At 37.3% G+C, this 12,576-nt stretch overlaps 2 protein-coding genes across 6 annotated transcripts in view; one reads left to right on the top strand and one right to left on the bottom strand.

Annotated features, from left to right (window-relative positions):
* LOC107747018 (zona pellucida-like domain-containing protein 1) overlaps window positions 1–8,800 on the bottom strand; it is a 13,124-nt gene extending 4,324 nt beyond the window's left edge. For 2 of the 4 annotated variants that reach the window (XM_016561424.1, XM_016561426.1), the window contains exons 1-7: window positions 8,350–8,433; window positions 2,740–2,818; window positions 1,911–2,465; window positions 1,366–1,536; window positions 1,067–1,287; window positions 527–708; window positions 115–187 (exon numbers count right to left, since the gene is read on the bottom strand). In XM_016561424.1, coding sequence (XP_016416910.1) covers window positions 115–187; window positions 527–708; window positions 1,067–1,287; window positions 1,366–1,471 — 582 coding nt within the window. In that variant the 5' untranslated portion in view covers window positions 1,472–1,536; window positions 1,911–2,465; window positions 2,740–2,818; window positions 8,350–8,433. Of the gene's footprint in view, window positions 1–114; window positions 188–526; window positions 709–1,066; window positions 1,288–1,365; window positions 1,537–1,910; window positions 2,466–2,739; window positions 2,819–4,209; window positions 4,370–8,349; window positions 8,434–8,724 lie in introns of those variants that run through there. The other 2 variants (XM_016561425.1, XM_016561427.1) reach the window with 2 other exon arrangements.
* Window positions 8,801–8,822: 22 nt separating this feature from the next.
* picalma (phosphatidylinositol binding clathrin assembly protein a) overlaps window positions 8,823–12,576 on the top strand; it is a 51,690-nt gene continuing 47,936 nt past the window's right edge. Inside the window, exons 1-2 of one of the 2 annotated variants that reach the window (XM_016561421.1) lie at window positions 8,823–8,856; window positions 10,259–10,416. In XM_016561421.1, the coding sequence (XP_016416907.1) occupies window positions 10,287–10,416 (130 nt within the window). In that variant the 5' untranslated portion in view covers window positions 8,823–8,856; window positions 10,259–10,286. The other variant, XM_016561423.1, reaches the window with a different exon arrangement.

Here is a 12,576-nt window from a genome sequence, read left to right as displayed (position 1 = left end):
TATATATATATATATATATATAAAAAAAAAACACAAATCATCAAAGTTATCTATTTATATAGACCTAAACAAATACATAATTAGAAACTATGCTGATATTCCACATGTACTCACGTTGTATAGAAGTAAATTCAGTGTGCTCACAAAAGTGCCATTGCTGTCCTTCACTGATATCGCTGCAGCCGACCTTCGAACAAAAGACGCTATTAAAACATGATAAATATATTTTGCAGGCCAATTAAAGTCTGAAAGGAAAACTTGTGTAATAGTTTTTCCTGATTTACTGTCTGATGTCCTTGTAATCAACCGTGCATTAGGTTTTACAACATATTCGTTGTGCATACTAATTTAATTATGCCTCACAATTTAGCTGGTTAAAGCTTAACAATAAGTGCTAAACATTTTACAACATACAATTTGGGACTGTTTTATCTTCCATCAAAATATTGTGAATAATTCAGCATGAATTAAAAAAAGACACATTAATGCATTAGTTTGCTATATAACAGTGATGAAGTCGACTTACGAAGCAAGCTGTGTGTTGTTGACCAGGTATTCCAGAGGGTAACTACAACTGAACTTGTAAAGCAGTCCCGGTAGGTAGCTAATGACCGTCGGGGGATCTGGAGTGTCAATGTATCCTGCTATATTCCCAATCTGGACCAAGGAGAGATTCCCATAGGCGTTGGGCCCCTGAGCCGTGGAGACCTACAGACACAAAGGCACTAAGGTATGATTGCTCTTCTTAAAACTAATGTACCTTCACCTCCCTAATCCTCAGCTCTTTCATCACTGCCGGATCTCTGCTGTCACCCAACCAAAGCTAAATTCACCTTACCGCAGATGTTCTTCATTTATTACAGACAAATTGTCATAGAGAGGATACTGTCTCTCCAAACACAAGCTGTAGTTTAGCATTTACTGCAACAAATGTGTTTTTCTTACTAATGACTGAACCTGAAATTAAAGTTCTGGGCCATTGAAGGGCTAATGTGAATAAATCATTCTGTCATGGGTCAGTGCCCTCCATGTAGGCCTTTAAAAATGGTGAAAACCGGTGTCTTACCACAAGTGAGTTTCCACAGGCCTCCAGCGTGCTGAGACTGATGCTAAACAGCACGGCTGTTGGGAACGTGTTGTTGTTGATGAACCCTCGGCAGTGGGCATCGCCGTGACGCCCGTTCAGTGCCAGGTCAGTGTCGGTGTAGCCAGAGAAAAGCACCGGGCAAAAATTAATCTTCAGCGTTATGGTTTGCACTCCACAATACACACTGATGTCCCGCTCAGCTGTTGAGAGAGATTAAAATATCATTAATTACATGTCATTGATCAAATGCTTGCACAAAAAAGCAAGCGTTCACTCACCGGGGAAGCGGCTGTGGAAGTTGGCATCACAGTTGAACCCATTGAATTGCGCATTCACTATGAAAGTTTTACTTACAAGCAAAAGAATCACACACAAACGTTCCATTTCAACGCCTGAGGAAGACAATGTATGAGCAATTTCTTTGGATTCATCAGAAAATGCTTCTTGTTCTGAAATGAGAGAAGAAATGCATGATTAGACTCGCTTCAAAAGATAATTCCACTGTATTGTTCTGTAATTATGCTATTAAATTGGAAGAAAAAGACCGAAAATGAGAAACGCGATACTTTTGTTGGCGCTTCTGTTAAATTTGAAACCAATAATGAGCATGAATTGATCTGAAGTGCCATTACGCAAAATCTGCGAACAAATCAACCTCAATTTATATATTCAAAAAGCTACAAATCAATTCAAACCATTCGCTTCCTGTAGGTATTTGTAAGTATGATGCTTATACACAGAGTTCTGCGTGTTTCACCCTGACCTCGTCCTCTTTTGCCCTCTGTCTGCTCTAGCATCCCTCGCTCCGTTTCGGAAGACTCACCCGTTTCCCTGGCAGCTGTAGAATCAGCGGTACTCCATCTGTTCTCAGCTGCGACGCGAGACTGACTGGATTACCCAGCATCCCGGCAAAACCACTAGAAACACGGCCTTGCTCTGAGGAAAAAAAATAAACATAAGAGATTCATTATTTGAACACGTCAACAGCAAAAGAGCTGTCTGGGGGAACATGGGAAAGTCCATCAAAAGTGAATGTGTTATACAAATCCTTTCACGGGCCCAGAAACATGAGCAGGTTTTGAAGTTTCCCACTCATATCCTTTCTGCTTGATCTTGCTCTGTCAGCGCTCACAAGCGGCCCCACGCCGCATGTGGTCTGCGAGGAGGGAATTATCTTTTCATCGGCTCCTGGACAGGGCTCGTCGCTGACTGAGCTGGCCTTTCTGTGTGCCAGGACGGTCTGGGTCGGGACCAGGATTGTCTAGACGCTTTAGATGCTTTGTTTGGCCAGGCTCAGTCAGCACTCCCATGATGGTATCCCACCTGTCTGGCCGTGACCCCCCTTTCCGACTGCCACTCTTGTCCTCGTGATTATCACCTAATGTATATGAGAATCTATATAAGTCTGCTGTGAATAAACGCCATTTCTAATCTCATATTATCTCCATTATCTACATACTTCTAGTGATGAATGCTTGTTTCAATCTCTCCAAATTCATAGCAGACTAATATTTCATCAAATTAGCTGCAATTTTTACATCATTATTTTTCAAATGCCTTTAATCGGCATGATTAATTGCCTTAGAAATGTCTCGACGGTCCATCCTTGCGGTGAAAGGGGAAATTTGAATGATTTCATTGTCTGTTCTTACCTGATTAATCAAAGCTCAAAGCGTCCGGGCTGCAGGCCAGCTCCAACGGCAATACATCACCCACAAGTCACTTGTCAATCTGTGCAAAATACAAGAAATCCAAAGGATGAGGATTTTCAAAACTATGCAGTGCTACCCCAAACTGCTGAAATCCGAAATCCAGCTGGGTTTTGCAGAGACACGCATCGCATGAAGCTCTGAGCCCCTTCAGCCAGAACTCAGCTGGTCTGACGAAGTTTGTCTTGCGTCTTGGACTTTCTTCAGATGGAAGGGATTGTGGGTAAAATGGAGCTGTTGGTCTATAGTGGGGCAATTCAGTACTTGTGATAAGTATCTCTATTTATGCGTTTCCAGCAAATGTCATTCTTTCTAGTGGGGCAATTCAGTACTTGCGATAAGTATCTCTATTTATGCGTTTCCAGCAAATGTCATTCTTTAATTTTTCACACTTGAATGTCTCTATATGGCAGGCTATAGTGCCGTTTATCAGTGTGACACAATCTTATTCACCTTGGCAAGATATCAGGGCAAGCAGAACTATTACTGTAAGGATTTCCTCATGTGTTATTGCATGTACACTCTAGAATAGCATTTGAGAAAATGGAAAATAATTTGCCATTCTTTTGACATTTGTGGATTCAATACATTTTTTTAAACTAACTTTTTTAAACGTTTTGAGCCATGCTAAAAAAAAAAAGTTTTAAATTTATTTTATTTTATTTTATTTTTGGAAGCCTGTGTCCTGGGACAGTTGAAGCCTTTTAAAACTTAGTTTAAATGTTTTTTAGTTAGCTATTCAAAACTTATCCAAATTATGGGTTTAGGCAGCATTTTGGAAGTTAATAAAAGCCTTTATTTTGTTTTATTGTATTTTTATTGTATATTTAGAAAACTGTGCTTGGACAATTTAGGTATTTTAAAACTTTGTATAAATGCTTATAAATGTGAATAGAGTTAGCTATTCACTCATATAATGGGTTTAGAACAATCACGGGAAGGTTTTATAGTTACAAATGTGTTTTGTGCTCGATTTAAACACCAAATAGAATGATGAAACTGTCTCCGTTCACATCTGAACTTCTAAAATCAAAGCCACCAGAAGGAATTGTATTTATGAACACATTAAGAGCTTATCGCATCACAAAGGCTGTATCTGTTTTTATTTGCCTGGCATTTGGTCATGCTTCATTTTCTTGTCTCTTTATTTATCTGATGACTTTATTCACATCGCAATGAATAATGTGGGTCATAAGGAGGTTATGGTGAGAAGCTCAGTAATGCAATATAAAACCGACAATAATAGTGATGACAATGGCATATCTAACCTTTCTTAAGGTCTTTAGTCTAACCAACAATAATATCTGACCATCCTCTCTTAGCAAAATAATATCTGCATATCTTGTATCACAAATCAGTCTATAGTTTCAGGTAAAACGTGTCTCTTTTTTTAACAGGGTACAAAGTAATTACTGTTTTTCTTCTAGCCGTGTGAAATGCCATCAGCTGGCGGGCAAGCAGGTGTCAGGCCCAGTGCATCAATCACTGCGTCCTGTAAGGAATTAGGAACGATGAGCAATCTGTCTCTGTTGGGTTGTCATAGCTATCCGGGGGACGGGATACGTCTAGCCTGCTGAGAGAAAAGCAAAGTGGAATTTCAAACTAGGGAACACACTTTCGGTGGCCTTTTTGAAGCGCCATAAGGCATGTAAAAGCCACAAGTTTTGCTAATTGCCTCTGTCTCTCTCAAAGAATCGGCTTTCTTTGTTGTTTAATTGTGCCATGTTTATTCATAAGGGTTTTTAACTGAAGGCACAGTCGATTTTAACTACTTATGAAGTAGATTTGATTTGAAATCTAACTGGAATGATTTAGGCCACTAATTGGATATTAATGTTGCAATTCAGTGGAGATTAGAAAGACTTTGTTGGGACTGTCTCAAAGTCAAGTTCTACAAAACATTATGAGCAGATTTAAAAAAAATCTATTTCATACAGATGGATCCGCAATACCAACATAAGTACAGATAACACAGCTGAAATAGTTTCACCATATTTTATAATACTTCTAATATGGAAACAAGTCAGCTATGTGGCTGTGAGAGATGGAGTGTGGAAAAAAGAGAGGGATAGAGTAAAGTCTGTCAGTGACTCGGTATCTTGGAATCTTCTCGGTAGATTGTATTGTCTGTCACAGCAGCCAACTTAGTAACCTCCTGTTTTCCTGTCAGCAAAGGGACCATCACTTGTCATCTAGCCCTCGTCCAACACAAAAACAGTTATATCTGCTGGTGAATGGGGTCATATAGCACATGCTATACAGAAAAAAACGTATCCATGTCGAGCATCTGACATCTATATCACTTTTCTCCTCACACCCTTTTAATGACCCATTTTGTGACCCTTTTTAGTTGTTTTTAAATAAATCTATTACTTGAAATACTCACGTTAGACATTTTCAATAAAAAATAAATATAAGATATTTGAATAACATATGTGAAATTGAGTTTAATAATTGGTAGAGGATTCTTGAAACTTAAAAATGCTTGAATACATTTTTTAAAAGTCAGAATGAATAAGCAATATTAATAACCATTTTAATCTGTTAGTGTGAATTAGTTTAGTTTATTATACCAGTGATTGATTAATTTGTCATTTTGATGTGTTTATTTTTATAATAAGTGTTTTCTATGGTATCAAAAGAAATGTATTTCTTTTAATATATATATATATATATATATAAAAAAACCTTGGGTTTATAATGTGGCACTATTGTGTAAAAAAGGACTCTGATCCAGGAAAGAGTTTATAGGGTTGAAACACTGCTGGACAGCGTTTGAGGAAACTATTGTGCATGTGAGAGAGCTCTGCTGGACTAAGCAGACAGAAAAGCTGTGTTTCTGGTCCCAGGTGGCAGAAATCACAGGATGCCTTATTGTTTATGTGTGAAACACAAGCCATGTGGTATTCAGACCTGAGGGACACACCTTTTCATTATGAGCCATATCTATAACCAGCTTTCACCTCACAGACACAAACCTCGACAGAGATCCTCAGCATTCAAAACACCAGCGTGTCTGGATTGTAATGCAGGAAATTATATAAAAAAATACATTTTTATAATAATAATAACAATAGTCATCATCATTTTTATGATGATGATGATTATTTAGTATATTTCATTTATAAATAAAAAAATTATGAAATCATGATAATAAATCGTGAAAAGATAATAGTTATGTAAAAAAACAAACTTGTAATTTCTATACTTTATATATATAAACATAATAATAATTATGAAATAAATCATGTCATTACTGTAATGCAGAAAATAATAAAATCTCTAATAATAATAATAATAATGACTATTTGTATTAAGTATTTTTTAATAAAAGTTTTTGTGTATGTGAAGATTACGTGTCAAAGGATCCTGAATGTTATAGATTACACTTGTTATGTAAAATATAAACGCAACCTGTTGAAATATTGTTCAGTATTCTGGTAGAATATTTGTTGTAAATAGAAAAAGCTGACATGCACCTGCGGTCTCTCAAATGGATGTTGTCAAGATGTAATATATATATATATATATATAAAAAAACCTTGGGTTTATAATGTGGCACTATTGTGTAAAAAAGGACTCTGATCCAGGAAAGAGTTTATAGGGTTGAAACACTGCTGGACAGCGTTTGAGGAAACTATTGTGCATGTGAGAGAGCTGTGCGGGATTAAACAGACAGAAAAGCTGTGTTTCTGGTCCCAGGTGGCAGAAATCACAGGATGCCTTGTTTTTTATGTGTGAAACACAAGCCATGTTGTATTCAGACCTGAGGGACACACCTTTTCATTATGAGCCATATCTATAACCAGCTTTCACCTCACAGACACAAACCTCGACAGAGATCCTCAGCATTCAAAACACCAGCGTGTCTGGATTGTAATGCAGGAAATTATATAAAAAAATACATTTTTATAATAATAATAACAATAGTCATCATCATTTTTATGATGATGATGATTATTTAGTATATTTCATTTATAAATAAAAAAATTATGAAATCATGATAATAAATCGTGAAAAGATAATAGTTATGTAAAAAAACAAACTTGTAATTTCTATACTTTATATATATAAACATAATAATAATTATGAAATAAATCATGTCATTACTGTAATGCAGAAAATAATAAAATCTCTAATAATAATAATAATAATGACTATTTGTATTAAGTATTTTTTAATAAAAGTTTTTGTGTATGTGAAGATTACGTGTCAAAGGATCCTGAATGTTATAGATTACACTTGTTATGTAAAATATAAACGCAACCTGTTGAAATATTGTTCAGTATTCTGGTAGAATATTTGTTGTAAATAGAAAAAGCTGACATGCACCTGCGGTCTCTCAAATGGATGTTGTCAAGATGCTCTTGAAAGTTTGTGAACAAGGACACAGAGACCTGCATGTGTATATCGCCCCCTACCGGTGAGACTGCAACACAACAGCACTGATGCCACCTGTGCGATGCCGACTGATGATACAGGCCTAAATCAATCTGCTCGGCCCATTTCACACAAATGAGCCTCGTCCTGAAACTGATCAGTGCTCTGGCATTGTGCATTAGTGGCTGATCTCCTGGACATTCAATCTCTGATACCCTCTCCCTCTCTGCTTTTCAGCGTGAGTTAGATCTAATTGCACCAGTGAGCTGAGTATAGCTATCTATCTATCTATGGCTACAGGAAAATATTCACAAGATGCTTGTAAATATTTGTATTCTTACACAATCAATATTGGAATGCATCGAGCTGAATTAGGCAGATGCAGGAAATTGCAGAATCCTAGTTCCTGCTGGCATGTACAAATCAAGTGTAGCATACAGTCAACACGAGTGTAATCAGCTACTGCAATTTACACCAATTATTTAAGCTTTAAAGACGCAGCTCAGGATTTATGGATTGCCTCAAAACGCGAGACAACGGGGCTTTTTGATGCTTTCTGTAATTGCATTTTTTTTTATCACTAGATGGCTCCCTTTCCAGGCATGTTGTAATGAAAGATTAAATAATTCTTGCACTAAGTAAAATGTTTCATTTTGATTTTCTTTCCTACAAGTTAATCAGTTGATCAACTGGAAGCTAATAATAAGCCTTTCATTTATAAACGAATGATAATTATCACTATAATAATAGTTATAATTTAAATTATGAAATAATGTTTTTTAAGTAATAAAGATAAACAAAAACTGGAAAACTTCATTTTTTCCCCCGTCCCCCTTCCAATTAAAAATTATATTTTGAACTAGTGTTATTGTGAAATGTCTGCCTTACGGAACATTCACACACTTTCTACTTATTATATTACATTTGAACATAAAACACACACACATAATTGTACATAACAATTATATAATTAATTATTTTGTAAACGATGACATAAATGCAAATTTAATCAGTGACACATATCTAAATGTTGTAAAAAGTACCACATGTGAAACCATGAATTTGGTTGGACAAATTCCGTCATGTGCACCGTCACGGAACTAGTAGATAATACACAGAAACTATCCATCTAGAGCTGCCATTTTGGCTCACAAGCCAAACAGCAGTACTCACATTCTACGTAATGCGAGGCACCAGTCCGATATTTGGAGCCAACATGGCGTCGTTTCACACCGACCATTCAGCATCCATATAAACCTTGGGAGGATCCTCTGAAAAGAGGAAACTGACCCGCCATTATCCTACGAGCCTTTTAAACCCAGCAGGGGGAGGCGAGATCCGAGAGGAGAGCCACTGTGGAGGAAAAGGGGGAGTTAAGAGAGAGAGAGAGAGAGGGAGAGGAGAGTGCGTGACAGAGGGGTTGAGAGAGAGAGAGGACGCTGCCGTTAATAGAAAAGGAAACGTTTGGTATGTAAATGTCGCGATCAGCTGACGGCACACATAGAGAGCAAACTTCATTTGGACTCTGAAGCGGCGGATTCGTCTTACGTGCAGTCCCATTTCTTTTCTCTCTTTCTTCCCCAGTCAGGTGGCTGAACAGTGCACATCCCAGGGACTACAGCATTGCCGTTGGATTTAACAGCCCGAGCAGATTTCCCCCCCTCTTTTTTTGTTTTCCCCCTTTTTCTGTTTGTTTAAAACTGCGAGGATGTCTGGACAGAGCATAACGGACCGGATAACGGCAGCGCAACACAGTGTCACCGGTTCCGCTGTGTCCAAAACGGTGTGCAAGGCGACCACGCACGAAGTCATGGGGCCAAAGAAGAAGCATTTGGACTGTGAGTGTCATGGGATTTTGTACTATGTTGCTTTCGGACCCGCGTTTGAAAGTTACGTCAGTCACTCGTCGCCCTGGGAACGAGAGGTTCTGGGCTCGAGGCCTGCAAAAGATTCACGTTCAGTGCTGCTCGTGTTATTTAACCAGCTTCCTCCAGCGACCTTTGCTTTGATGTTGAAACCGATCATTTGTACAGGGAGTTTTGAGATAGCATGAGTACAGTACAGTGCAGTGCATTTAATGATTTAACTTGCTAACTAATAAACACATTTTAAAATGAACCCATCTGCTGTCTGATCAGGATGCTTGCAGGTTGAGTCGAATGGATTCATTGAGAAATCTCATGATTGCAAACAAACGTGCTTTTGGTGTAAAAGAAAATCCCTGTTTCTGTCTTTTTGAGGTTGCAAAACAAAAAGCAGCAAGTTTTATTGGGGTCACATTACTGTATGACTAATGTTTATTTCTTAAAGGAGTAGTTAACAAAATGATAATTCTGTCATTGTTTGTTCAACAGCATGTTTATGAAATCCATTTTCACATGGCAAACAAAAGGAGATATTAATTGCAGAAAGTCCAAGCTGCTCTTTTCCATGCAATGAAAGTGAAAGGGGATCACTGCTGTCAAGCATATTTTTTTAGTGATTAACAACTTAAATTTCACTTTATTCTTTACGCAAAGATATCCAATGACTTCAAAACTTGGAAAATATTGTGCATGGGGCTTGTGAATTATTTTTTGTTGTTTTTTTGTATTTTATAGTGCCTTTTAGGAGCATGACAGCTGTAGTCATTGTGTGGAAAAGAGGTGTTTAGGCATTTCGATATTAAAATATATAGAATTTATATATGATCAATACATATTTCACAGAAATGTGTCTAATATTAGGCGTTAATTTGAGTAAATTATAATTTTCATTTAAGCAGTCCTGACAACATGGTGTTATTAAAATCTTTAATTTACAGAGTAGGCAAACCCTAGAGTTATTCAGTTCTTTGGTTGTAGTTAATTTTACAATTAAAGTGAAAAACATGCTGACTGTTAAAAGTTATGTAACATTCAATTTAAGAAGTGCTGTGGCAGGTGTTTATAGAGGACATTGTTGTAATTGGCTCAATCCTGGCAGCGGCTGAACTCATGAGACTGTTCTGTCAAGTTAACTTTTAACTTTATGAAGATGTCACATTTATTGCTTGTTATGAGTGTGGTGGAATCAGGTTGTCTTCTCTGACTGAGATGTCCCCCTTTTTCTGTTTGTTTAAAACTGCGAGGATGTCTGGACAGAGCATAACGGACCGGATAACGGCAGCGCAACACAGTGTCACCGGTTCCGCTGTGTCCAAAACGGTGTGCAAGGCGACCACGCACGAAGTCATGGGGCCAAAGAAGAAGCATTTGGACTGTGAGTGTCATGGGATTTTGTACTATGTTGCTTTCGGACCCGCGTTTGAAAGTTACGTCAGTCACTCGTCGCCCTGGGAACGAGAGGTTCTGGGCTCGAGGCCTGCAAAAGATTCACGTTCAGTGCTGCTCGTGTTATTTAACCAGCTTCCTCCAGCGACCTTTGCTTTGATGTTGAAACCGATCATTTGTACAGGGAGTTTTGAGATAGCATGAGTACAGTACAGTGCAGTGCATTTAATGATTTAACTTGCTAACTAATAATTAACCACATTTAAAAATGAGCCCATCTGCTGTCTAATCTGGACGCTTGCAGGTTGAGTCGAATGGATTCATTGAGAAATCTCATGATTGCAAACAAACGTGCTTTTGGTGTAAAAGAAAATCCCTGTTTCTGTCTTTTTGAGGTTGCAAAACAAAAAGCAGCAAGTTTTATTGGGGTCACATTACTGTATGACTAATGTTTATTTCTTAAAGGAGTAGTTAACAAAATGATAATTCTGTCATTGTTTGTTCAACAGCATGTTTATGAAATCCATTTTCACATGGCAAACAAAAGGAGATATTAATTGCAGAAAGTCCAAGCTGCTCTTTTCCATGCAATGAAAGTGAAAGGGGATCACTGCTGTCAAGCATATTTTTTTAGTGATTAACAACTTAAATTTCACTTTATTCTTTACGCAAAGATATCCAATGACTTCAAAACTTGGAAAATATTGTGCATGGGGCTTGTGAATTATTTTTTGTTGTTTTTTTGTATTTTATAGTGCCTTTTAGGAGCATGACAGCTGTAGTCATTGTGTGGAAAAGAGGTGTTTAGGCATTTCGATATTAAAATATATAGAATTTATATATGATCAATACATATTTCACAGAAATGTGTCTAATATTAGGCGTTAATTTGAGTAAATTATAATTTTCATTTAAGCAGTCCTGACAACATGGTGTTATTAAAATCTTTAATTTACAGAGTAGGCAAACCCTAGAGTTATTCAGTTCTTTGGTTGTAGTTAATTTTACAATTAAAGTGAAAAACATGCTGACTGTTAAAAGTTATGTAACATTCAATTTAAGAAGTGCTGTGGCAGGTGTTTATAGAGGACATTGTTGTAATTGGCTCAATCCTGGCAGCGGCTGAACTCATGAGACTGTTCTGTCAAGTTAACTTTTAACTTTATGAAGATGTCACATTTATTGCTTGTTATGAGTGTGGTGGAATCAGGTTGTCTTCTCTGACTGAGATGTTCTCAGGCTCTCACAGGTGGTGGTGCTGACAGCTCTCATAGAGCCGGATTCCCAGGGTTTCTTATGATTCTCAGGAAGCACACTGGCCTCATTTAGGGCCCATTATGACCTTATCAGAACTATAAGAATAGTGTGAATGTTTGTGTCCTTTTAGTGAGATCTGAAGCCCTTGATTAACTCCGTGAATCAATTGCAGTTTGTTCTTAATTTGTTCAGTTTTGCAGTTGCAAGTTTGTGTTTGCAAACTCATTCTTGTAGTACAGTTCTTGATTTGTGATCTTTGTGGATCTGTGTCTGTATTTTTGCATAAATGTCAATAGATGTGGCGCCATCATTTTGATTCAAATCAAGGCTGGTGGCAACCACCATATCAAGTCTTTTGTCTCATACTGCTTGTGCAGGGCTCTGCTTACTTTTCTTTTTAGGAGCACTTGTGCTCCTAACTTAAAAAATGTAGGAGCACGTTCAAAATTTTAGGAGCACCTTCTAATTAGGTTATTAAAAGTATGTCATCTTTTGTCAAATTCTTAAAAAAAGTATATTTTATAAGCTTTTTAAAAATTGTAATTAAAACGACAGAATAAGAACAAGTAGAAATATAGCTGCAAGCAGCAATTTACGGGGCCAAGCACTCCAGATGCAAATTGAGGAGTTAAGCATGGCATGGAGCATCAGACCAAATGCAACAATGAGTAATAAAAGCAATTTTAGGATGATTGTAATTGAAATGGCAAAAAAAAATAAATACAACCTCTAGTAATATGATTAAATGGCTTATCACTTTTGACCAACAGGTGGCGCTGTAATAATCCTTTTGGTGTGTTCTGTGTGAGGTGACAATGGCACACACAAAGTTTGTTGTCATAATGTCAAAGCTTTAAAGAGATATAGCCTCAGAGTCATTTTGGCGCCATTA

This window comes from Sinocyclocheilus rhinocerous, unplaced genomic scaffold (assembly GCF_001515625.1).
Source record: "Sinocyclocheilus rhinocerous isolate Xijiao unplaced genomic scaffold, SAMN03320098_v1.1 scaffold708, whole genome shotgun sequence".
In the NCBI taxonomy this organism is placed as follows: Eukaryota; Metazoa; Chordata; class Actinopteri; order Cypriniformes; family Cyprinidae; genus Sinocyclocheilus; species Sinocyclocheilus rhinocerous.
The sequence above is the reverse complement of the archived record's forward strand: the minus strand, read 5'-3'. Positions and strand labels throughout refer to the sequence as shown.